The sequence below is a fragment of the Grampus griseus genome (genome assembly GCF_964374135.1).
Source record: "Grampus griseus genome assembly, chromosome: 14".
NCBI classification, from domain to species: domain Eukaryota; kingdom Metazoa; phylum Chordata; class Mammalia; order Artiodactyla; family Delphinidae; genus Grampus; species Grampus griseus.
The window spans coordinates 23494463-23518605 of NC_139008.1; the positions used below are offsets into that span (position 1 = coordinate 23494463).

The 24143-nt window shown below is 36.3% G+C and overlaps 1 protein-coding gene across 1 annotated transcript in view; it reads left to right on the forward strand.

Annotated features, from left to right (window-relative positions):
• SMG1 (SMG1 nonsense mediated mRNA decay associated PI3K related kinase) overlaps positions 1-24143 on the forward strand; it is a 97765-nt gene that overhangs the window by 24527 nt on the left and 49095 nt on the right. The window contains exons 2-23 of the mRNA XM_082670178.1: positions 553-716; positions 1241-1396; positions 3250-3386; positions 4875-4933; positions 5925-6138; positions 8712-8837; positions 9233-9305; positions 10387-10484; positions 11770-11943; positions 13776-14000; positions 15570-15671; positions 16285-16554; positions 18076-18206; positions 18724-18885; positions 19323-19441; positions 19910-19997; positions 20088-20189; positions 20578-20718; positions 21313-21512; positions 21911-22107; positions 22276-22437; positions 23906-24060. Of these exons, the coding sequence (XP_082526304.1) occupies positions 553-716; positions 1241-1396; positions 3250-3386; positions 4875-4933; positions 5925-6138; positions 8712-8837; positions 9233-9305; positions 10387-10484; positions 11770-11943; positions 13776-14000; positions 15570-15671; positions 16285-16554; positions 18076-18206; positions 18724-18885; positions 19323-19441; positions 19910-19997; positions 20088-20189; positions 20578-20718; positions 21313-21512; positions 21911-22107; positions 22276-22437; positions 23906-24060 (3255 nt within the window). The remainder of the gene's footprint in view (positions 1-552; positions 717-1240; positions 1397-3249; positions 3387-4874; positions 4934-5924; positions 6139-8711; positions 8838-9232; positions 9306-10386; positions 10485-11769; positions 11944-13775; positions 14001-15569; positions 15672-16284; positions 16555-18075; positions 18207-18723; positions 18886-19322; positions 19442-19909; positions 19998-20087; positions 20190-20577; positions 20719-21312; positions 21513-21910; positions 22108-22275; positions 22438-23905; positions 24061-24143) is intronic.

Genomic DNA, 24143 nt, shown 5'->3' on the forward strand with positions numbered 1-24143 from the left:
TTTAGGTGAGAGAGGGAGAGAGCCACATTGCCATGAGGCAGTACTTTAAAAATAATTTGGTAACACATTGCCCCTGCCTGATATGTTGCCAGTGTTTTTTTTCTTTTTATGACTGGGAAGATTGTAATTTTTCCACTGGTTAAAACCCTGTTCTGGGAGGAGGAGATTTAGGAAGAACTATTCCTTTTATCAAGTCATGTGAAAAGAATCCTGGGACCAGGGTGACCAACTGTCTCAGTTTGCCTGGGACTGAGGGAGTACTTAAGACATGGAACTTTCAGTGCTAAAACCTGTTAAGGTTTGCGTTGGCCACCCTAGTCCTGGTAGTTATTTATATTTCTGTATGGGTCTTTAGATAGCAGGAGGGGCTGAAAAGCTGGTATTTCATCCATTGACAATCCCTTCCCAGTTGAAAGACTTCTTATTACACATTGGAATGCTTATGTATAATAGTAATGAGGAGAGAGGCATGTATGAAAGAAAGATTTATGATTTGGGTTATCAAAATGTTTGTTTAAAGTTGTAACCTTATATACTTTTCTCTCTTTGCAGAACTGATAGTGCATCAGCCGACCCAGATAATTTAAAATATTCTTCATCCAGAGATAGGGGTGGGTCTTCCTCTTATGGACTGCAACCTTCAAATTCAGCTGTGGTGTCTCGGCAAAGGCACGATGATACCAGAATCCATGCTGACATACAGAATGACGAAAAGGGTATATATATTTCCTTGCTGCTAGAGGCATGTTTTTTGTGCGTTTGTTTTTTTTAACCTAGCTACCTCTCCCTTTCTTCCTCCTTGCCTGTCTCTCGCTCCCTCACCTCTCTCTTCTAATATGTTTAAAATATAAATATTACACACAGTGCTGTTCTTGAAACTTCTTAAGTTTACCCCCTTAATTAAAAAAAAATTTAAATGTACTTTTCACACACGCAATACATAAATGCAGTTTCCTTGCCCCCAAAATGCAATATTATCACTAAGGCTTTCCTGACTACTGTCTCTCCTCTAGACTTCTGAAAAGTTTTAAAGTACAAAATCTGAGTTGATTTAGTTTCCATTTCTCTTCTTACCTTCCACTGAAGATAACAAAATGAAATCAATGCATGCATCACAGGGAAAGAGTAGAAGCCAAGGCTGGTTGAACTGCAGATTGGGTCAGAAGAACCTGAACTATCAGGAATTGATTGAGTGAAACAAAGAGCCCTATTGAAATAATGTAAATGTTGCTGCTTTTAGGTGGCTACAGTGTCAATGGAGGATCTGGGGAAAATACTTATGGTCGGAAGTCGTTGGGGCAAGAGCTGAGAGTTAACAATGTGACCAGCCCTGAGTTCACCAGTATTCAGCATGGCAGTCGTGCGTTAGCCATCAAAGACATGAGGAAATCACAGGGTAAGGCTGGGTAAACTGGGGACAATCACACAAGCCTCTGCTGAGACATCTCCTAAATGCCTCTTTCTGTACCAGTGCCTTGCACCTGTGTGAGTTGGTTAGCTTACTGAGTTGAGAAACATGTGCAGGTGATAATTGTTTGCATTCCTTTTCCTGTGAACTGTTCCCTACCATGAATTACCACAAGAAGGTTTTTAATACTTTTTAAAGGAGAATTCTCTTAAAATAAGATTAGAAGACTGGGTAAGATTTTAAAGAAAGGATTTTCCTGATTATAGTGGATACTGAATGTATAGTGGACTCTTACTGCAGCAAGTCCTTGAACTCTAGGGTGAGGGTAGGGGTGTACATGGACTGGGCCCTTTTCTAAAGTTAAATACACAGTTACTGCTTCTTGCTTTGTAACACAAACCTCACTCTATAGGTAAAGTGTCTCGAAAATTCATAGAATTAAAGGTAATGATCATTTTATTTTTTCTAAAAGAGAAATTTATTGTATTGGTAAAGCTGCTTAAGAAATCAAGATTTCTGATTTATACACTTTGTTGGGTATAATTACTCTTTGGACATTTAGTTTATGACCGTTTTTTCCCAGTGAGGGCTTTGTGTGTGTGTTGTGTGTATCTTGGTGAACATCTTTGTGTTCATAGTTTTTTGCATGCAGTTTAAAAAAAATTTCGATAAATTTTCTAAAATGGAATGACTAGTCAAAGCCTATACTGTCTCAAAAGTGTTTGAAGGGACTTCCTTCGTGGTCAAGTGGTTGGGACTCTGCGCTTTCATTGCAGTGGGCACGGGTTCAATCCCTGACCAGGGAACTAAGATCCTGCATGCCAAGTGGTGCGGCCAAAAAAAAGAAAAAAAAAAACCACCGGTGTTTGAAGTCTTAGATTTAGGTATGATAGAGTTAGAAAGTGACTCTAAAGCTTATTTAGTTTAGATCCCCCTTGCAAGCTCAGAGTTATGCAGTTTGCTAGGGGTAGAATTGTAAATAGAGCCTAGATTTCCTGACTAGTAACCTAAATACATTTTTAGCAGTCATCCTTACTGAAAATACTCTATAGGCTAGGGATTTTTAAAAATCTTATTCCTTCTCTCAGATGTTGTAATTTCTTTTATTATCTATTTTCCTTTCATTCATTAGAAATGAAACTGTCAGACCCTTTAATGTGGTTTGTGTTAATGTACATGGGTTAATGATGATAAATTGTGCAGCTGAAAATTTAAAAAGAAAAATTTAGTACTTAAAACCATCTTTATTAGTAGTGTTCAGCATTTTGAGTACTCCTGCTTGTTCTTGTCATTAAAAAAGGGAAGAAAAGTTTTGATTTGCCACTTTCCTTGTGGCAGCATACTTGCACATGGCAGGTGGTAATTAGACATTTGTTGAACTGAATATGTGATTGCCATTCACCAAAACTTTGTCCTAGGAAAATGATGATGATGTGAACAAGAGGCTCCCCTCCAGTGGGAGACCTAGGTGAGAAATAGAAGCATGTACCCTGTTTCTGCCTGATAGAGACTTTATCCCTAACCTGTTGAAGTTTCTTACCTATGCTCTTTACCTAGATGTTGAAAACAGTTTGGAACAGATTCGAAGAGAATAATTTCTAAGCCTTTCTTTTTTCTCTGTCAGTTGATCCTCTGGAATGAGATGTTTGCGTATCCTTTTTGAGGGTCTGCTGTGTGCCCGCAGTCTGCTGGGGCTGGGTTTATAGTGATGAACAGAAGTGTTAAAGGACCTACATTCATTGAGCTTTTATTGTCTGGTGGACTGTGATTTTTAATATACTTTAAAATATTTGGGCTGTAAAGTTTCTGTGCTGATTCATACTCAATGTTTATATTCACAGAGCGATCGATGTCTTATTCTGATGAGTCTCGACTGTCGAATCTTCTTCGGAGGATCACCCGGGAAGACGACAGAGACCGAAGACTGGCTACTGTAAAGCAGTTGAAAGAATTTATTCAGCAACCAGAAAATAAGCTGGTCAGTATAGTATGTTTGGAAATGTTGATCAGTTTCATTTTTCCATAGTTTAGTAGATAATGTTACCTAGAGTGGTTTTAAGAAGGGAAAAGTTTTGCTTCCAAGGAAAAATAATAGGGATTCCTTATTCCAGATTGATTTGGCCTATATTATGATGGTCTAGAACTTAATGCCCCTAATGTATAATTTATCTATACAAATGTTAGATCCACATTGGTTCCTTCTGCAATAAAGTGCTTTTGACCTTTTACACATTTATTCTGTTGTCCTCGGAATTTTTTTTCTGTGTTCCAGGACAGAATATCTCTGTTTTTCATATGTGAAATTGGGGTAGGAGGTACATATTTTGTTCATGGGTAAGTTTGGTGGCCTGGGCTAAATAAATGGAAAAACACTTTAAAGAGTAAAGTACAGGAGGGAGTTCCCTCGTTGCCTAGTGGTTAGGATTCCGGGCTTTCACTGCTGTGGCCCGGGTTCAATCCCTGGTCAGGGAGCTGAAATTCCACAAGCCGTGTGGCCCGGCCAACAAAAAAAATAAAATACAGGAGCAGTTACAAATTTCTTCACCCTCCAAGTAAGTCTCCTAATGTTAAATTAAGAACTTGCTATAGGGCTTCCCTGGTGGCAGTGGTTAAGAATCTGCCTGCCAATGCAGGGGACATGGGTTCGAGCTCTGGTCTGGGAACATCCCACATGTCGTGGAGCAACTAAGCCCGTGCGCCACAGCTACTGAGCCTGCACTCTAGAGCCTCCGAGCCACAACTACTGAGCCCGCATGCCAGAACTGCTGAAGCCCGAGTGCCTAGAGCCCGTACTTTGCAACAGGAGAAGCCACCACAATGAGAAGCCCGCGCACAGCAAAGAAGAGTAGCCCCCGCTTGCCGCAACTAGAGAAAGCCCGCACGCAGCAACAAAGTCCCAACACAGCCATAAATAAATAAATAATTTAAAAAAGAACTTGATATAGAACAGGAGAAAATTAATGAAATGGTATAGTGAGTCAAATAACATTTGGTTCAAAGCAAGCTTCCTCCAACCCTCCTCCCCATTTTATTATGAAAAATTTCAAATACACAGCAAATTGAGAGAATTTTACAGTGAATATCATAGTGTCTAAGCTCTGTCATTAACACTTTTATCGTATGACTGTATCATATATCTCTCTACCTCTTCCTCTATCCATCAATCCATCTTTTGTTTTAAAAATGCATTTCAGAGTAAAGGAAACAAGCTTTTTAAGTTTTTTTTCCCCCCCATTGATGATCATGGCTGTATATTTCCTATGGGTAATTTTCTTTCAGAGTCTGAAAGGAAACTTATGACACTCTTAACTTATGATATAATTGGGACCTGGGAATAATAAGAAAAGTAAGGTGTGGTCCAGTTATAATTTGGAGGGAAACACAAGTTAAAAAAAAAAGAAAGTACACAGTGTTATTCTTAAAAGTATAGGAATCTGAAGCTTTTATTAATGTGTTTTTTTTTAAGGTACTAGTTAAACAATTGGATAATATCTTGGTTGCTGTACATGATGTGCTTAATGAAAGGTAAGTAATTTAAAAGACTAAAATATATTTTTAGAAACTATTAAAAAGTGTACAAGAAGATAAACCCATTGGCTTCATTTATGAACATCTACTTAATGTTTAACTGGGTTCTCTTGTCATCTTTATTTGTGTAAAAATATTTAAACAGTAATTACCACTGAATACAAACGAATCCACTTGAAAGGGAGAGCCATTCTTCTTTTTAATTTGTCAACATGACTGAATAATTGAGCATTGACTTGTAGAATGACGTAAACTCTTAATGCAAGTGTGAATGAATGCAGTTAACTTTTGTAAACTAGAGCATTTGGAAACTGCTTAGAGAGTAGAGGTGAAAGGGAGCTTCCTTCTTTGGGCAACAGTGGATTCAGGCCATCTATCCTCTGAGGCTACTGGGGTTCTCCAAAGGTGTGCAGTCATTTCTTCATATGGTGATTCCTAAAGAATTGCAGTGTTGGAAAGCATCCAAAACTCATCTCAGCAGATCACGAACCTTACTGCTTTTTGATGGTTTTATTTTATATAGTTTCTCATTAATATAATACTTAAATCAGTGTTGTCCTTTAAGTTTACTGTATTTAACTATTACCATTTCCTATTTTATAGTCCTTACATATTGAATATTACCAAGTATATAATTATATAGTGTGTTTTATCTGATCACTTGTTGCTGCCCTTTTCTGCAAATCAGTTAATGTAGTTTGAGATGGAATTTGAAGTCTGAATTTTAGTATTTCTAAGCCTTTCCTTACTGTTTGTAAATAATTGATTCTATAAAAGGAAATCTAAAGTCTTAACAAAGGTACTTTTGGCATTGCAGGAGACAGAATAGAGAATATTTGAAGTGGATAAAACTTCAACCTTTTGTGTAGTTTGAATAAAAATTATAAAATCATTTAAGACATTCTGTTGTAAGATGTGTCATTCTTGTCATCTTTGAAAGCTTAAGCTTTTTGTGTATTTTGTTTTGTTTGCATTAAAATAAACACAGTAGCAAATTGCTTCAGGAGTTGAGACAGGAGGGAGCTTGCTGTCTTGGCCTTCTTTGTGCTTCTCTGAGCTATGAGGCTGAGAAGATCTTCAAATGGATTTTTAGCAAATTTAGCTCATCTGCAAAAGATGAAGTTAAACTCCTCTACTTATGTGCCACCTACAAAGCACTAGAGACTGTAGGAGAAAAGAAAGCCTTTTCATCCGTAATGCAGGTAAGAATTTCTGGAGGGTTGGGGGGAATGATGATGCGCTTGGGAAGAAAGTTGTCCTTAACACACATCCTTGAAGGGGAGCTTAAAGAAAGGAAACTTAGAATAGGGGTTATATACTGATTGATATATGACGTAAATAAAACTCGTGTTTCTGAATTAGAGTAAATGATACACACTGAAGGTAGATTTAAAGTAAGTTATTTTAAAAATTTTGTCTTTTTGCTTTTTAGAAGCTTTCTTTTGAATTTGCGTAGTACTAGAATCATTTACAGATTTGAAAATAGAAGCTCCATGAGGAAAACCACGTAGAAGGGGGCTTCACATTTTTTGAGGGAGATAAAAACTAAACACCACAACTTATTTTGGGCCTAAAGTTTTGATAATATGTCAAAAATTCTTATTCCTAGTGATATAAAATAAATAATTGTGTGTCTGAATTACTATTATTATTTTTTTGGCTGTGTTGGGTCTTCGTTGCTGCACGCGGGCTTTCTCTAGCTGCGGCGAGCGGGGGCTACTCTTTGTTGCGGTGCGTGGGCTTCTCATTGCAGTGGCTTCTCTTGTTGAGGAGCACTGGCTCTAGGTGCGCGGGCTTCAGTAGTTGTGGTTTGCAGGGGGTACGTGGGCTCTAGAGCGCAGGCTCAGTAGTTGTGGCGCATGGGCTTAGTTGTTCTGCGGCACGTGGAATCTTCCTGGATCAGGGATCAAACCTGTGTTCCCTGCATTGGCAGGTGGATTCTTAACCACTGCACCACTAGGGAAGTCCCTGTATCTGAATTATTAAGATCGTTCCCAATTTAATTTTGAGCAAAGTTATAAGTAAGTAAATTTTTGTTGAGCTAATGTTTTTAAAAATTTAGGATGTGGTGTCTTTAGAATATTTGATATCTTTATTTAATTTGCTTTTTTTATTAAACAATTCATGGTATGTTTTATTTTGGTTAATTATTTTTAAAAAACATGAGAAATCTATTCTGTCTTTAAAAATTTTATTTTTATTTGATTATAGAGGTTGTGACAAAACTTTGGAAAAGATGCAGAAAATAATTTGTAACTAACCAGCATAACACCAAATTTGGCTTATTCTGCATACAGTTTTCATAATATGAACATTTCCCCAAGTATTTATTTTGAAAAATTTTAAATCCACAGGAAAACAGATGGGCTGGCACATTAAACATCCATATATCTTTTACCTAGATCTGTCACTTATTAACATTTTGCTGCAGTTGTTTTGTTTCTACACACACACAGACACAGACACACACAGAGACACGATTTTTTGTTGAACTGTTTGAAAATAAATTCCACACATCATGATGGCTTATGCTGTGATACTTCAGCATGCCTCTGCTAAGGTTAAGGCTAATCTCATATTAACATTATAATCATACCTAAGAAAATTAATTTTGTCACATAAGACAATCCATGTTCAAATTTTGCAGCTGCCACTAAGATGTCTATAACTTTTGTCTTAACCCAGGATCCCATCAAGGTTCATGTATTGATGAATCTTTAATCTCTTGAAGATGGTGGTGTGCCTCTTTAACCTCTTAAGTAGAACAATTCTCTGCACCCTTTTTTGTCCCCCTTATTTTGTAGAATGTTCTATGTTTTGGGCTTGTCTGATTATTCCTTCCTGTTTAGATTCAGTTCAAATATTTTGGTCACGAATACTTCATGGGTTCATACTTAGTGCTGTATCACACTAGCAGGCATATAACTTCAGGTTCACGTAACTCTTAGATAAAGAGTTTCATCACTTGGTTAAGGTGATGACCAACCAGATCTTTCCATTGTGAAGGCTTATTTTTCTCCCTTTGTAATTAGTGAGTAATGTGGGCATGATACTGTGAGACCTCCTGAATATCCTGATTTTTTCATAATATTTCACTTGATTTTAGCATTCATTCATATTCTGTGCATTGTATAGATTATAGCATTGGCTGTTGCAAAATGGTGGTTTTCTAATTGTAGCATTTCTTCTATATTTATAACATCATTCTTTTGTAGAGAAGAACTTTCCTTTTGGGGAAAAAATTGATTTTAACAAAAAAAATTTTAGCTACAAAATATTCTATAGGTAGTATGCCATATATTTATTTTAAAAATATATATAGTGGTAACATGAGCCTGTGTGTCATTCTTGTGTTGGGGCCATGCTAACCTTCTTTAAATCATTCCAATTTGAAGCAAGTACTAATATCTTAAAGTATAAGTCATACAACATCTGCTCTATGTTTTGAATTGGAAAATAATTCTGGTACTTTAAAGACAAGTTTCCCAAGCACATCTTAGTTTTTCTACTTAAAATTTTAATCACACCCATGGTTTTGAAGAGAGCACTTAGGAACAATGTAAACATGTTACTTAGGAATAATGTTAATAGATATTAAATGAGGGGAAAACAGTGGATTGAAATGTTTTCAACTTTTTTGGGAACTAAAACTATAGAATTTATTTTCTTTGATATAGTCAGTTTTGGCTATAGTCACTATTAAATAGTGAACCTAATTTGCTTGTTTTCTCCCTGTTTTATTAAATGTTCACGGTTTGTAACTTTTATTTTTTAGCTTGTAATGACCAGCCTGCAGTCCATTCTTGAAAATGTGGATACACCAGAATTACTTTGCAAATGTGTTAAGTGCATTCTTTTGGTAGCTCGATGTTACCCTCATATTTTCAGCACTAATTTTAGGGTGAGTTCCCCGCCCCCTCTTCCCAGATGATGGGGTAAGGGATTGGCTGCATGTATGAGGACCTAGGGAATTAGATAGAAAACAGAGTTTCTGCTCCTTTGAGTATAATTGGTTTTAAGGTCCAGGATTGAATGATGCAATAATGTAGCTTTATAAAAAATACCATCTGTACTTGCTAACACTAATACCTTAAAATACTTAAAGAAATATTTCATCAGTGTCATAAAGAAAGTTCCATTATTCTCCTGCCCTGCCCCTCCCAACCCCGCTTTAATGTATAATGTCAAGAAGGTGGGACGTAAGATGTTCTAGGTTCTCTTACTCTGAAATGTTCCACAGGTTGGAATAGCAATAAGACCTTAAAATGATTAGTCCCCTTCTCTGTCTCCATCCAGGATACAGTTGACATATTAGTCGGATGGCATATAGATCATACTCAGAAACCTTCGCTTACACAGCAGGTGTCTGGTGAGTCGTTCAGCATATACCAGTCATTTAAATATTGTGGGAAGGAGTGTTCGTTTCTCAAAGACCAGCTGTTAACACTACTTTTTTGATAATGCAAGAAAAATAATTGCTTCAGAGGATATTTTGGTGAAGATTACTTGTTAGCTAAATTTATCTTTAAAAGGAAAAATGTGTACTTTTGTAGTAGGTAGGGAGAGTAAATACAGATTGTTGTGTTGCACCTGTGAGTAAGGACTTTATCTCAAGTCATTTGCTGCGTGTGCTGGTAGGAGATACCACAGTGGCAGTACCCTGAAGGGTAGAAAGGAAGATCCTGGATATTCGTGATTTATTGTTTTTCTATTGATTAAACAAATGGATTAATTTGGAGGATTGTCATAAATGATAAAGAAAAAATTTTTTTTCCGTGTTAAATGAATGACTGATATGACTCACTTGGACATTTCAACTTGTTCCAGGTGCTGTAGTTTCTCATAGCTTATTTGGTGAAATAAACTTCTGAAATTAAGATATACAGGTGAGAGTAGTTCTCTCAATTCCACTGGCAAGTGGTCCCATTTCCCCTGGGGGGATGAGTGTACGCTTTTGGTGACCACGTGTGGCCCTGGAGAAGAAAGCCAAGGTGGCCATAGATTGGCACATTTTAGTCTAAGTCCTGTGTGTAGTGACAGTATGGCTACTGAATCTACTTATTAAAAAAAAAGGACATGAGATTATATTTTACTTTCTGGAGAATTTTCATTTCTGTAGCGTTAAAAGAGGTAGTGGTTAATCATTAGTATATTAAACGGTTTACAGGGAATTCCCTGGTGGTCCAGTGCGTAGGACTCTGCGCTTCCATTGCGGGGGCCCGGGTTCAGTTCCTGGTCGGGAAAATATTATCCTGCAAGCCGCGCAGCACGCAGCACGGCCCCAAACAAACAAAAAACAGTTTACAGTCCTAATTTTATGATATAGGGCATGTTTCAAGAGTGGGCAACTTGAAAACCAGATACCTTTTAAAAGAATTCTCTTAAATATTTTTTTAACTTGGACTTAAAATTTTTTTCTACTCTTTCAAAATTTCTTGTATGATTCCTAGGGTGGTTGCAGAGTTTGGAGCCATTCTGGGTAGCTGATCTTGCATTTTCTACCACTCTTCTTGGTCAGTTTCTAGAGGACATGGAGGCATATGCTGAGGTGAGTATATAAAAAATGAAGTTATTTCCTAAAATTTCAGGTAAGAAAAAAGCAAAAACAAAAATCTAAAGCAGTGCTAGATTTATTTTAAAACAATTCAGATCACCTGACATTTAAGCAAAAATTATGAGACCATTGCAATATTTTAATTATTTTTAGATGTTTTTAAGTTGCCAGCAGAATTACCAGAAAGATAGAAAAATTGCAGGCCTAATTTCCCAAAGCTTGAAATAATCTTGGTGGCTGGTAGTTTCCTGAAGACATTTTCTTCAGTTGTTTCTTATTTTTTGTTATGAAAGAGGTGAATTGATATTGTATAAAAGCCCCTAAAGGCTTTTTTCTCTTACTTCTATTGGCAATCTTGGATCATGCTTCGGAGGACAAGGCTTGGCTTCAGCCACCTTTGAGTATGGTACCTTTAATACTGCTGTTGAAGTGTCTATTATTGGTTCTTGGATTTCCTGGCCACTGTCCTGACTTAAACCTGCCATCTTAGTGTTTCTTCCCTACTCAGTTGGTAATTACCAAGATTCTTGTTTGGTGGTCAAGGCTTCCGTAAAGATTTAGCTTCATCTTTTCTTTATACTTTTGCTACTTCTAGCAAACAGTTACTTCACTACTTTTAACTCTACCAATCTATCTGCCTCTTAACTCTACCAATCTATCTGCTCCCTTTCAGAGAAAAGTGAGGGAATATTTTGCTTCCACATGTTTCTTTACCCCTATGCCTAGGATGTCTTGGTTCCTAGCACACCTTTAAAGCTGATCTGCTTCTGATAAGCCACCCATTCTAGTTTGTAGAGACTTCCCTTTGCTATCCCTAAGATTGAATTCTCTTTGATTATTTTGGTGCTTAATTATGTGTAGGTATATGTTGGTTGTAGTACCCCGTTTTTTGCTAACCTTTTCCTTTGAGTATGTCTAATTTCCTCAGCTAGCTTATAAATCTGTAGGCTAGGTCTTCTAAGGTCTTATAATTTTTTAAACCAACCTCTTCTAAACTCCCCCAACCCCCTTGCTCTTCATGTGAATAATATTGGCTTAGTATACTGTTGACTTGAGTGGCTCAAAGAATCTATTGAGGTTAATATTTGCTTATTTAAATAATTAGAGAAGCAAAATCTACTTTTATACTTAGATTCATGTTTCCTTTTCTCATAAGCCGAAATTCCTCCTTATTTGTAAAAATGTATTATAAAGCTAATTGATTTAAAAATTGGGAGTTGTTTTTTGTTTTTTAAACAATGTCTTACTTAAATAAGAATGCTATTGAATTCACATCTAGGACCTCAGCCATGTGGCCTCTGGGGAGTCAGTGGATGAAGATGTTCCACCTCCATCCGTGTCCTTACCAAAGTTGGCAGCGCTTCTCCGGGTATTCAGTACTGTGGTGAGGAGCATTGGGGAACGTTTCAGCCCAATTCGGGGTCCTCCAATTACTGAGGCATACGTAACAGATGTAAGTTTTAGTAGTCTTTAGTATCATTCAGCAAAAATTGCCTTTTCTTTTAAATGCTTCTGTTTACCTAGTGAGCTATGTTATTAATCCCTCATTTGTTTAGTATGTGTGTAGGTGTCTGGCCACTTTCTTAAATGGCCAGAAAAGTAGGGAATTCTATATCTCACTCCCCTCACCCCCCAACCTGATGAAAAAAAGTCCACTCTGAATTTTTAAATGCCTATGAACTTTTCTTTTAGGAGATTCTCTGTAGGTTCATTTATTCTTGTTTTTAATATGAATTCTAAAATCTTATTCTTTAGTTTTTTAATAATACTGAGTTTTGCTTTAAAATTATTGTGTCTCCTTTTAGTTTTTCAACATACTAAGAATAACTCTTAACAGGGAAGGCCTCGAAAAGTAATTTTCTCTAAGCATGAGAGGATGAAACAACTTGATAGCCTAACATCAAAGGATATAAAGATATAAGAACTTAAACTATGTAATAGCCTGAGACCAATTATAAGAGGTAGCTAGATTGCCACATTTCAGCAGCCCCAGACATCAGCTGCACTGTATTACAGTCCAGTGAGTGGTTCAGTGTAATGAATGTGAGAAATGAACCCCCATCATTATATTCTGCTTGAATAAGAAGGGAGAAGAAACCTGTGTGATAGTCATAAAAGATTTAACCTAAATGATTAAAATTTTACTGCTAGTGTAAAATTCTAGCTTTTATGAGCATTTACTTTCGTTGAACACTTTGCTAGATAAAATAGGACATTAATTATATATATATGTAATTCTTGGTAAGTTAATTGTGTATTTGAGCAGAAACGTCCTGAAGATAATTAAAACCAGCATGTTAATATGTTAATATTTTGAAACTGATCCAAGTGGTTTAATATTTTTATTTTTACTGTCTGAAAGATGGGTGGTTGATGACTTTGTCAGTGTTGAAATAAAAGCAGTTTATTATATCTATTTATTTATATCTATAAAACAAAAGGACAGGAATGTATCATTTTCCAGGATAGTTCTATATTAAATGTACTCTTTTATGAAGGTCTTTTAGGTCCTTGCCAAAAATGGTCTTTTAGGCCTTTTAAATCTATATGCAGGTTTACAAAAAACCCCTATATGTAGTGGTTGTTGAATATTACAGAAAAATTTGAGAAATATTTTTCTGTATCAATCTTTTCTGTGTCTGTTTTTCTGTACTTGTTTTTTCCTAAGTTATTTTTATGAGAAATGTAGTACATTGACTACTATAGTTTACTGGGGTTTTTTGGGGCTGGAAATGATAAGATTTTCATAATCCTCAAATAGGTATTATATGTTATGAATGAGAATGTTTATATTTATCTTTACATAGAGACCATCAGTACATGAACTTTCATAAGCTAAAGCTATCTTGGATATTTAGTTTTAAAAGATTGATTAAAAGTCCAAGTGCTAGATTACGGAAAGTTATTCTCACGGCAGGTTATTCCCATGTTGTTAATACTGTTACTGTTCTAAGTTCTGGTGTATTTCATGATTATTATGAAGATTCTGAACTTCAACCATTTAGTGACTTTGGTGGGGGGATAAGAATTGGGTATAAGGGAAATAGAGTATGGCAAATTCCATTCCTCTCACAATAGTACTTTAGAATACTTAGGCAATATCCTTTTTGTGTGTTGTACCAGAGATACCTTATTATTATTCAGCCACTGAGAACTAGAATATTAAGAGACTACTGACAAGGCAGGCAGTTAATTTTCAATAGAAACTGCATTAAATAGAAAATATTTCTTGCTCTGTGGAAGAATATGAGTTTTTTTTAAAGCTGCTTGTTTTCCCCATTGCAGGTTCTGTACAGAGTAATGAGATGTGTGACGGCTGCAAACCAGGTGTTTTTTTCTGAGGCTGTGTTGACAGCTGCTAATGAGTGTGTTGGTGTTTTGCTCGGCAGCTTGGATCCTAGCATGACTATACATTGTGACATGGTTATTACATATGGATTAGATCAACTGGAGAATTGCCGGACTTGTGGTACAGATTATATCATCTCAGTCTTGAATTTACTCACATTGGTATGTGAATTCTTTTTTGTTTAATATGTTTATTCAGGCCCTTAAATTTAAATTGATGCGGAAGAAGTTAAGCCCTTGTTTGTTTGTGTTTTTTTGCATTAATTAGTCTTATCTATATAATCTAGTTTGTTTTTGCTCTAGTATCTGTGTACTTTTAGTATTTGAGAGCTCATCTCAGTGTAGCTGTACTTTTTTTTCCGATGAAATATCCTTTATTTCGATGAAATATCATCCTTCACATGAGACTATCTAGCACTCCTGATAAATACTGTGTAGAGAAGGTACTTGATAGCTATTTTGAAAGACCCTGTTATGTTTTGTTTCTGAAACATGAAAACTTCTTTGATAGTTTTTATTATTTTCTTAATCATAAATATCCCCCCTCTCTCCGCCTTTTATTATGGACCTTTTGAAGTATATTAAAAAAAAGTAGAGTAGTATAATGAATCTCTGCATACTTAATACTCAGTTTCTATAATTAGAAGCACATGGCCCATCTGGTTTCATCTAGGCCTCCTACGCTCTGCCTCCTCCTTGCCATCCCTGCATCCCCAACTGGATTATTTCAAAGCAAATTCTAGATGACATTCTGCTAAACATTTCTGCCATAGTTACACTTCCCTTTGCCAATGTGAAAAAAAACCCATGTTTAAGTGTAAATACATGTATACTATTTCGGTATCTAAACGTTTTAATGTCACAATGTTAAGGCCTAAACATATAGCTTAGATATATTACTTTTTTCTTTAATAGATCAATTTTCAGAGCAGTTTTTAGGTTTACAGAAAAATTAAGCAGAATGTACAAAGTTCCCATATAACCTGTTCCCCCAGTAGTTTCCTCTGTTACTAATATCTTTAGTTTTAGTGTGGTACTTTTATTACAACTGATGAGCCAAATTGAGACATCATTATTAATTAAAGTCCATAGTTGACTTTAGGGTTCACTCTCTGTATTGCACATTCTGTGGGTTTGACAAATGTATAATGCCATGTATTCACCATTACAGTATCATGCAGAAGGGTTTCAGTGCCCTAAAAATCCCTTGTGTTCCACCTATTCTCTCCCCTCTTCTGGCTGGCAACCACTGATCTTTTTACTGTCTCTATAGTTTTTGTTTGTTTGTTTGTTTGGTTTAATTTATTTATTTTTGGCTGCACTGGGTCTTCGTTGCTGTGTGCGGGCTTCTCATTGTGGTGGCTTGTCTTGTTGTGGAGCATGGACTCTAGGCACGCGGGCTTCAGTAGTTGTGGCACGTGGGCTCAATAGTTGTGACTCGTGGGCTCTAGAGTGCAGGCTCAGTAGTTGTGGCGCATGGGCTTAGTTGCTCGGCGGCATCTCCCCGGACCAGGGCTCGAACCCACGTCCCCTGCACTGGCAGGTGGATTCTTAACCACTGCGCCACCAGGGAAGCCCCTATAGTTTTGCCTTTTCCAGAGTGTCATATAGTTAGAATCATACAGTATGCAGCCTTTTCATATTGTTTTTTTTTCCCTTAGAAATATGCATTTAAGATTCCTCCATGTTCTTTTGTGAATTGATAGCTCATTTCTTATTTTATTCTTTTAGATTGTTGAACAGATAAATACAAAACTGCCATCATCATTTGTAGAAAAACTATTTATACCATCATCTAAACTACTATTTTTGCGTTATCATAAAGAAAAAGAGGTAAGTGATTCATTGATCAGACTTGATAAACTTAGGTCATTGAAGGGTTTGACTCCTGTTCCTTAGTAGGCTACATAAATGAAATCGAAATGATAAATATTTGATTTAGAATATAGAAATTATAATGATTCACTTAATATTTGATTTTCATACTGTATACTTTGATCAGTGATATGCAGGTAGTTTTTTCAGATTTTATTAAATTTGTTTTATTAAAATGTGATGTGTATGTTGTAAATAATACTTCATTGTTAGCTTCTTAACCGACTCCCAGTCAAAGCCACTATAGACTCTCTAAGTAGATGTAGGAAAACTTATCTTAATAAAATGGTGTTTGTATGTGTTTTGGTACTGGCTTGAAAAAAAAAAAAGGACTTTTAAGAAATTTCACATTGTCATTTTTAATTTAGAGGACGCTTTTTTAAATAAAGCTTTATAGATTTTAAAATGCTTACTGATACTATGTAGGTTTCCTAAATTGCTTTTTTAAAAATTAAGGTCTTTGGTGTTTTGGACAGTAAATTTATCAGTCTTAAACTGATGTGCATCACCATTATGCAGATAGTAATACACTTTCCATTTAATTATCACTTTCCTGAATTCTTATTTTAAGGTTGTTGCTGTAGCCCATGCTGTTTATCAAGCAGTGCTCAGCCTGAAGAATATTCCTGTTCTGGAGACTGCCTATAAATTAATTTTGGGAGAAATGACTTGTGCCCTAAACAACCTGTTGCATAGTCTACAACTTCCTGATGCCTGTTCCGAAATAAAACATGAGGCTTTTAAGAATCATGTATTCAATGTAGACAATGCAAAATTTGTAGTTATATTTGACCTCAGTGCTCTGACTACAATTGGAAATGCTAAAAACTCACTGATTGGGGTGAGTATTTACTTGTAATGTCTTTGTTTTATCCCATTTCAGCCTCTTCTTATTGCTTGTTTACATATTTCATTTACCTATCAAGGCAGTGTGTCTACAGAATCACATAGATCAAACGCCATATTTTGGACATGCCTGGATAATTAAAATTGACAGGAATATTTTCTTGCCATTATGTTTAGCTCTTGCTTTCCTTGATAAGTTTTTTATATTTGTTCTATTTTTTACAAAATGCATTTTAATGCTTTCTCCTATTTACTCTAGCATGCTTTTAGAAAAATTGTCAACATTTTCCACAGGGCAAGTTTGTATAGTTCTTTTAATATGCAACCCCTTCTTCCCCTGGTACTCTTTTCCTTCTTCCCACTAGAGTTAGTGCTTCCATATGGTCCTTATTTTTTGACTAACTACTTTTCTCTAGGAACATTCATATATTCTTTTGGAAAAAGAATAAAGATTTCCTGTAAGAAATTTGAAGTGACCATGCTTTTCATTTATAATTATTGCTGTGGTTAGTATATTTCTCCCTCCTAGTGGACCTTGCAGGATTGAAAAACATGATTTATAATGAAAAGTAATGGGATATTATTAAGGGGATAATGTAGTCTAAGAGAGAAGGGAGGGAAGAGTCAAGATTTGATGTTTATATTTGCATGCTTTCCATATTGTTAGATCAGATTGCCCTGTGTCCCTCCATAGCTGCTCTTTCCCTCACTGCTAGGCTGCGGTAGACTCTTCCATTCTTTGCATTCTAAAATTTGGTTGTTGAGAAATTCACATTGTGCTCAGATTTGAGGTTTACATCCTGCACTCTGGAAACGAGAGGGAGTCGGGACCGGGCAGTCAGATGGAAAGGAGTATCTTAGCAATGGAAAGAAAGGGAAGGATGGAAAAGACTTAGAGTGGCAGCGTGTGCCTTTTTTCTCACTGGACAGGGCAACTTGCCATTTGAAGTACATGGAAAACTGAGGAAATACGATCTACTACACTGAAGGGTGCAAGGGCTTTGTTTAGACGAAGGATCAGCAAATTACAGTCCATGGACCAAATCTAGCCCACTACGTGTTTTTTTTCCTTTCTTTTTTTTAAAAAATATTGAGATATAATTCACATACATTATAATACTCATTTAAAGTATGCAATTCAGTGACTTTTAGTATACTCACAGAATTGTGCAACCATCACCAAGCATCACCTCTTTTTGTAAAGAATTTTTATTGGAACATAGCCACTTTTATTCCTGTTTTTTTGTCTGTAACTTTTCTCTCTGCAGTGGCAGAGTTGAGGAGTTGGACATTGTACCAGAGGTGTCATGTGGCCTGCAAAGGCTGAGATATTTACTCTCATCTTCACAAGAAGTATTTGTTGATCCCAGGTTTAGTGTACTAGCTTGTTTCCAAATTTAAATCTGTCAATTTTAATTTTTAAAAATGTGTAGACATATTTTGAAGGATAAACTTTTTGTATGCTCTTGTATGTCTTGGAGGAGCCATACGTTTACTTTCTTTTGTATGTCATCAGATGTGGGCGCTGTCTCCAACTGTCTTTGCACTCCTTAGTAAGAATCTGATGATTGTGCATGGCGACCTGGCTGTTCACTTCCCTGCCATTCAGTACGCAGTGCTCTACACATTGTATTCTCATTGTACCAGGTAATGTATTTACATATACTTCTTAAGAAAAAAAATTTTTTTTTAAAAAGGGAACATGGGTCCTTTAGAGTATACATTTATTTTATAATTTATTTTATTTTATAAATTTATTTATTTTCGGCTGTGTTATTATCTTCATTGCTGTGTGCGGGCTTTCTCTAGTGGCGAGCGGGAGCCATTCTTCGTTGTGAGTGGGCTTCTCATTGCGGTGGCTTCTCTTGTTGCGGAGCACGGGCTTCAGAAGTTGTGGCACTCGGGCTCAGTAGTTGTGGCTCGCAGGCTCTAGAGCGCAGGCTCAGTAGTTGTGGCGCAAGGGCTTAGTTGCTCTGTGGCATGTGGGATCTTCCCCGACCAGGGATTGAACCATGTCCCCTGCATTGGCAGGCGGATTCTTAACCACTGCGCCACCAAGGAAGTCCCTAGAGTACATTTTTTAAAATGTGTATTGACTTAACTTTGGAATTGCCTTTTTTTAAAAAATGAGAGATGAAAAGATGATCCAAATTTTGTCTTCCAGGCATGACCACTTTATATCTAGTAGTCTTAGTTCCTCGTCCCCATCCTTGTTTGATGGAGCGGTGATTAGTACTGTAACTACAGCTACAAAAAAACATTTCTCAATTATATTAAATCTCCTGGGAATATTGCTTAAGAAAGATAATCTTAACCAGGACACAAGGTAACTAATACTTATAATATTGTTTCTAACTTTTGTTAATTTGGCTTCATAATTTGAGAAAAAGAAATGACTGTCATTTGAATGGGTAGAGCAACTTCTTCATTATGAAACACTTTAAATTTTTGTTTTATTATTTAATCTAGAATTTCTTGTTCTTTCCTGAAAGAATTACATGAAACCTCGCCCTCCTGCAATATTTTATAGATGAATGTATTTATAGAGATTTAAAAATATTTTTTGCTACAATTTATGCTAGTTTGGGGAGATTTTCTTAAAAGACAGTTTTGGCAAAGGAATTTCTCTAGTTTTAATATTTGTTTCTTATCGCTTGAGGTATTTAAAAGACCAAAAGAAAACTAATGTAAAAAGAATAGGTTTTTCAAGGTGTTTTTCTATTTTTTTTTAATGTGAAATCAACTGTATATTTTGTGTTTCAGGAAACTATTAATGACCTGGGCTTTGGAAGTGGCTGTTTTAATGAGGAAGTCTGAAACATACGCACCTTTATTCTCTCTTCCATCTTTCCATAAATTTTGCAAAGGCCTTTTAGCCAACAGTAAGAATCTGAGATTATTTAATTTTGTTAATCAGTGCTTAAAAGAGATCTTTGTTAATGGCAGAAAGATAGTCACTTGAGTGCTTTTCATGACTGGAGATGTATCGTCCCCATTTTAATGACAAATGCATAATCTGTCTTAATTTTTTTGCCATTCTTAATATGTGAAAAACAAGTTGTTTTTAAGTGATTGTCACATTTTTAAGCTTATGTGATTGTTTATACATTCCATGTACTTTTAAAGTTTCCTTCAGAGAAAGATTTGGGTTAAGACTAGTCACCCTGAGTGGGTTTTGTTGAGAGTATCATTTTCCCAAATGTTACTGCCAGTGATGGTTCCAGGCAGGAGCAGCCCCTCATCCATAGTAGGCACTCATTGTTTATTGAAATGAATGGATTTAGAAAATTATGACATAGTGGCATATAATTTCTTCTGGCAAGCTGAAAGTGTCTTTAAATTTTTAATAGCTCTTGTCGAAGATGTGAATATCTGTCTACAAGCATGCAGCAGTCTACATGCTTTGTCCTCTTCATTACCAAACGATCTTTTACAGAGGTATGGATTAAAGATCCAATATTTTGACCCTGGCCCTTTTGATCCTTGGAAATATTCCACATTTCTATTATCTATTTCATTTTTTTGTAGGTGTGTTGATGTTTGCCGTGTTCAACTAGTCCATAGTGGAACTCGTATTCGACAAGCATTTGGAAAGCTATTGAAGTCAATTCCTTTAGATGTTGTCTTGAGGTATGTTGGTGCAAAGACATCCCACAATGTTTAGTTCAGGAAAAGACAAGTTGCCTGTTAGTGAATTAATATCACATCTTGTATGGCACTTCTCAGTGACTGAAGAGATGATAATTGCTACAGAATAATACTTATAATGTCAAAATATTTTTCTCAGTAGTTATTATTCGTAAATTGTATTCTTTTGTAGTTTTAAATTAGGTCAATTTTGGTGCTTTAAGAACCTTAAATTTCAAAGTTGTAACATTTCTGTATGTATTTTTTAAGTCTTAATTTTATCAGTTTTTACTTTCAAATTTAGTTGGCAGGGAAATGATTCATTTCCAGTATGAACTAACTTCTTAATGAAAACATTTTGCATAACAATGACTTTATTTTCTGTCTACAGCAATAACAACCACACAGAAATTCAAGAAATTTCTTTAGCATTAAGAAGTCACATGAGTAAAGCGCCAAGTAACACATTCCACCCACAAGATTTCTCTGATGTTATTAGTTTTATTTTGTATGGGAACTCTCATAGAACAGGGTAAGATTATTTCTTTGACTCTTTCATCTGGGAAAAGTAATTTAAATATACATGAATGTCTTAACCCTGTGCCCAGTTTTGAGGAGAAAATATGTCAGGGGTGGCAGAGTAGAAAGTAATATTCTTCTCAAATGGGTTGTTTTTAAGTTTTCAGTAGTAGGAGGAATTGCTTTGAAGATGGCATCTGAAGAAATAAAAATGGGCTTTGCAACTGACAGTGATGGTGAAATGTAGTTGACAATTAACTGATCTGACCTAGTCATCAGTGCTTTGCGGAGGGGCCTGGGGGCGTAGGCATTCTGGAGATTTTTAGTTGCAGTGAATGTTTTATCCTGATAGCCAAATTGTCATGAGCCTTTTACCCTAATAATCTGTCTATACCATACCCCATCCTATTTCAGCTCTAAAAGACCTCTTTAAAATGAGAGGTGGGGACATAATGCTTCCCAATTTTACATGTTTGCCTTTTTCAAGTAGGGAAGATTGTAGTCCCCTACTCCCATTTCCCTTGCAGTTTGTTTTTTGTTTTTGTCTTTTTTTTTTTATTTTAACGAAGTTATCATTGTCTGTTAAATATGAAACTGCTTTTCCCAGGAAGGACAATTGGTTAGAAAGATTGTTCTATAGCTGCCAGAGACTGGATAAACGTGACCAATCAACAATTCCCCGCAATCTACTAAAGACAGATGCTGTCCTTTGGCAGTGGGCTATTTGGGAAGCAGCACAGTTCACTGTCCTTTCTAAGTTGAGAACCCCACTGGGCAGAGCTCAGGATACCTTCCAGACAATTGAAGGTAATTAATTGACTCTGCATTGTTTCAAACTTTGTGATGTAAATACTTTCAAGCTTACATTAAGAAATAATGGATTTCTTATCTTGTTAAAGCAAAAATTTGAGAGTATACGATTTTTTTCTTTAGTACTTTATCAGTTAATCTTTTAGATATGTTTGTTAGAATAAACTTTTATTAAATAATCATGTTGTATGTGTTTTTGTTCACAAATTTAGGGGATTTGTGTGGAGAAGATTTTTTTTTCCTCTAAAAATGAAAAGATCTTGTTGGGACTTTTGTTTTTAAATGATGAATATACAGAGGATACTTGATAAATGTGAATTTGTGAAATTATCTCTAAGAACTTCTAGAATCTTTGAAGATTCCTTTTAAATTTGGAATGCTGTTTTTGGTTTTAGGTATCATTAGAAGTCTTGCAGCTCACACATTAAACCCCGATCAAGATGTTAGTCAGTGGACAACTGCAGACAATGATGAAGGCCACAGTAGCAACCAGCTTAGACTTGTGCTTCTTCTGCAGTATCTGGAAAACCTGGAGAAGTTAATGTATAATGCATATGAGGGATGTGCCAATGCATTAACATCACCTCCCAAGGTTGGTTTCAGTGGGCTGAATGTTGCTTGGTCAGTTTCGTGGTCAAACCTGGCAGTGTGTGCATGCAGAGCTGAAATCGCAGTAGACCTATGTATATGCTTTATGTGTATTTGAGACATCTCTGCCTGTAATTTGAACCAGTCCTGAGCTCTTCTTTCTCGTCTAAAGGTCATTAGGACTTTTTTCTATACTAATCGCCAAACTTGTCAAGACTGGCTGACTCGGATCCGACTCTCCATCATGAGGGTTGGATTGTTGGCAGGACAGCCTGCTGTGACAGTGAGACATGGCTTCGACTTGCTTACAGAAATGAAGACAAATTCATCTCAGGTAAAGTGGTGTGTGTGTGGAGTTAATTAAATCTGTTAATTAGAAAAATTTGGGCTTAATTCCTTTGCTATGATCTAATCTATGGATGAAAGAAGTTAAAGTTTCTATTCATTTTTTTAAAATATAAATTTATTTAGTTATTTATTATTTTTGGTTCTGTTGGATCTTCGTTTCTGTGCGAGGGCTTTCTCTAGTTGCGGCGAGCGGGGGCCACTCTCCATTGCAGTGCGCGGGCCTCTAACTGTTGCGGCCTCTCTTGCTGCGGAGCACATGCTCCAGATGGACAGGCTCAGTAGTTGTGGCTCATGGGTCCAGTTGCTCTGTGGCATGTGGGATCTTCCCAGACCAGGGCTCGAACCCGTGTCCCTTGCATTGGCAGGCCGATTCTCAACCACTGTGCCACCGGGGAAGCCCCCATTTTTTTTTAATGAACTTTTAAAAAAATATATTTATTCATTTATTTAATTTTTGGCTGCATTGGGTCTTCGCTGCTGTATGCAGGTCCTCTCTGCTGTATGCAGGTCCTCTGTAGTTGCTGAGAGCGGGGGCCACTCTTCGCTGTGGTGGCCTCTCCTGTTGCTGAGCATGGGCTCTAGGCACGTGGGCTTCAGTAGTTGTGGCTCGTGGGCTCCAGAGTGCAGGCTCAGCAGCTGTAGCATATGGGCTTAGCTGCTCCACAGCATGCAGGATCCTCCTGGACCAGGGCTTGAACCCGTGTACCCTGTGTTGGCAGGCGGATTCCCAACCACTGCGCCACCAGGGAAGCCCGGTTCTATTCATTTTTAAAGCTTTTGTTCCAGTATTTTTATACAAGCAGTAACTTCCAGGGTCACCTATTCATATTTTTTACTTAGAATGAAAATATTCATTACTTATGCTTAAGGGTTAGAACTTTAAAGGTAATTCTAAGAAATTTGTGTATAGAAGAAAGAATTTTTATAATAATATATAATGATTAAGTATAAGAGAGTAATAATTTTATTATAGATGTAAAAGTATAGTACTAATAATGTTATAATGTAGGGAAATGTGCTGGCTAGTAAGTAGGGTCACTAAATAAGTGGAATCCAAAAATTGCACATGTTTACTAGTTAAGGTAATGTCAGTAGGCAATATTCAAAGACATAAAATTAAGCATTCTTTAATTCATGGTTATTTAATTTTTGTTTTATATTTACCTCACGTGTTACTCCCAAAGATGCCACAGTTTAAATGTTTAAGTAAGTTTGTTTTGTAAAGACTGACGCGCATGTGCTATTAAGGTCCATCACCACCACCGCCCTTTGTATCTACATTATATGTAACATTTTAGGTAATTCCAATAATGCAGTTTCATTGTTGTAAAAATAATTGTTAAATAAATTTGACTTCAGGCTTTAGATTGTGATCGGTAGTTGTAAATTTAGTAGAGATTTGAATTTTGAAGGTATTGAGGTCTGTGATTGATTTTTCTGAATGCCACTCTCAGGGGAATGAATTGGAAGTAACTATCATGATGGTGGTAGAAGCACTGTGTGAACTTCATTGTCCTGAAGCTATACAGGGAATTGCTGCCTGGTCATCTTCGGTCATTGGAAAAAATCTTCTCTGGATTAATTCAGTGGCCCAACAGGCTGAAGGGAGGTAAGTTGGAAGGAAGGAAATGGGTGATAGGATTTCTCTATGTTAAATTTTTTTGTATTACTGACTAACATTGTAATTAAATG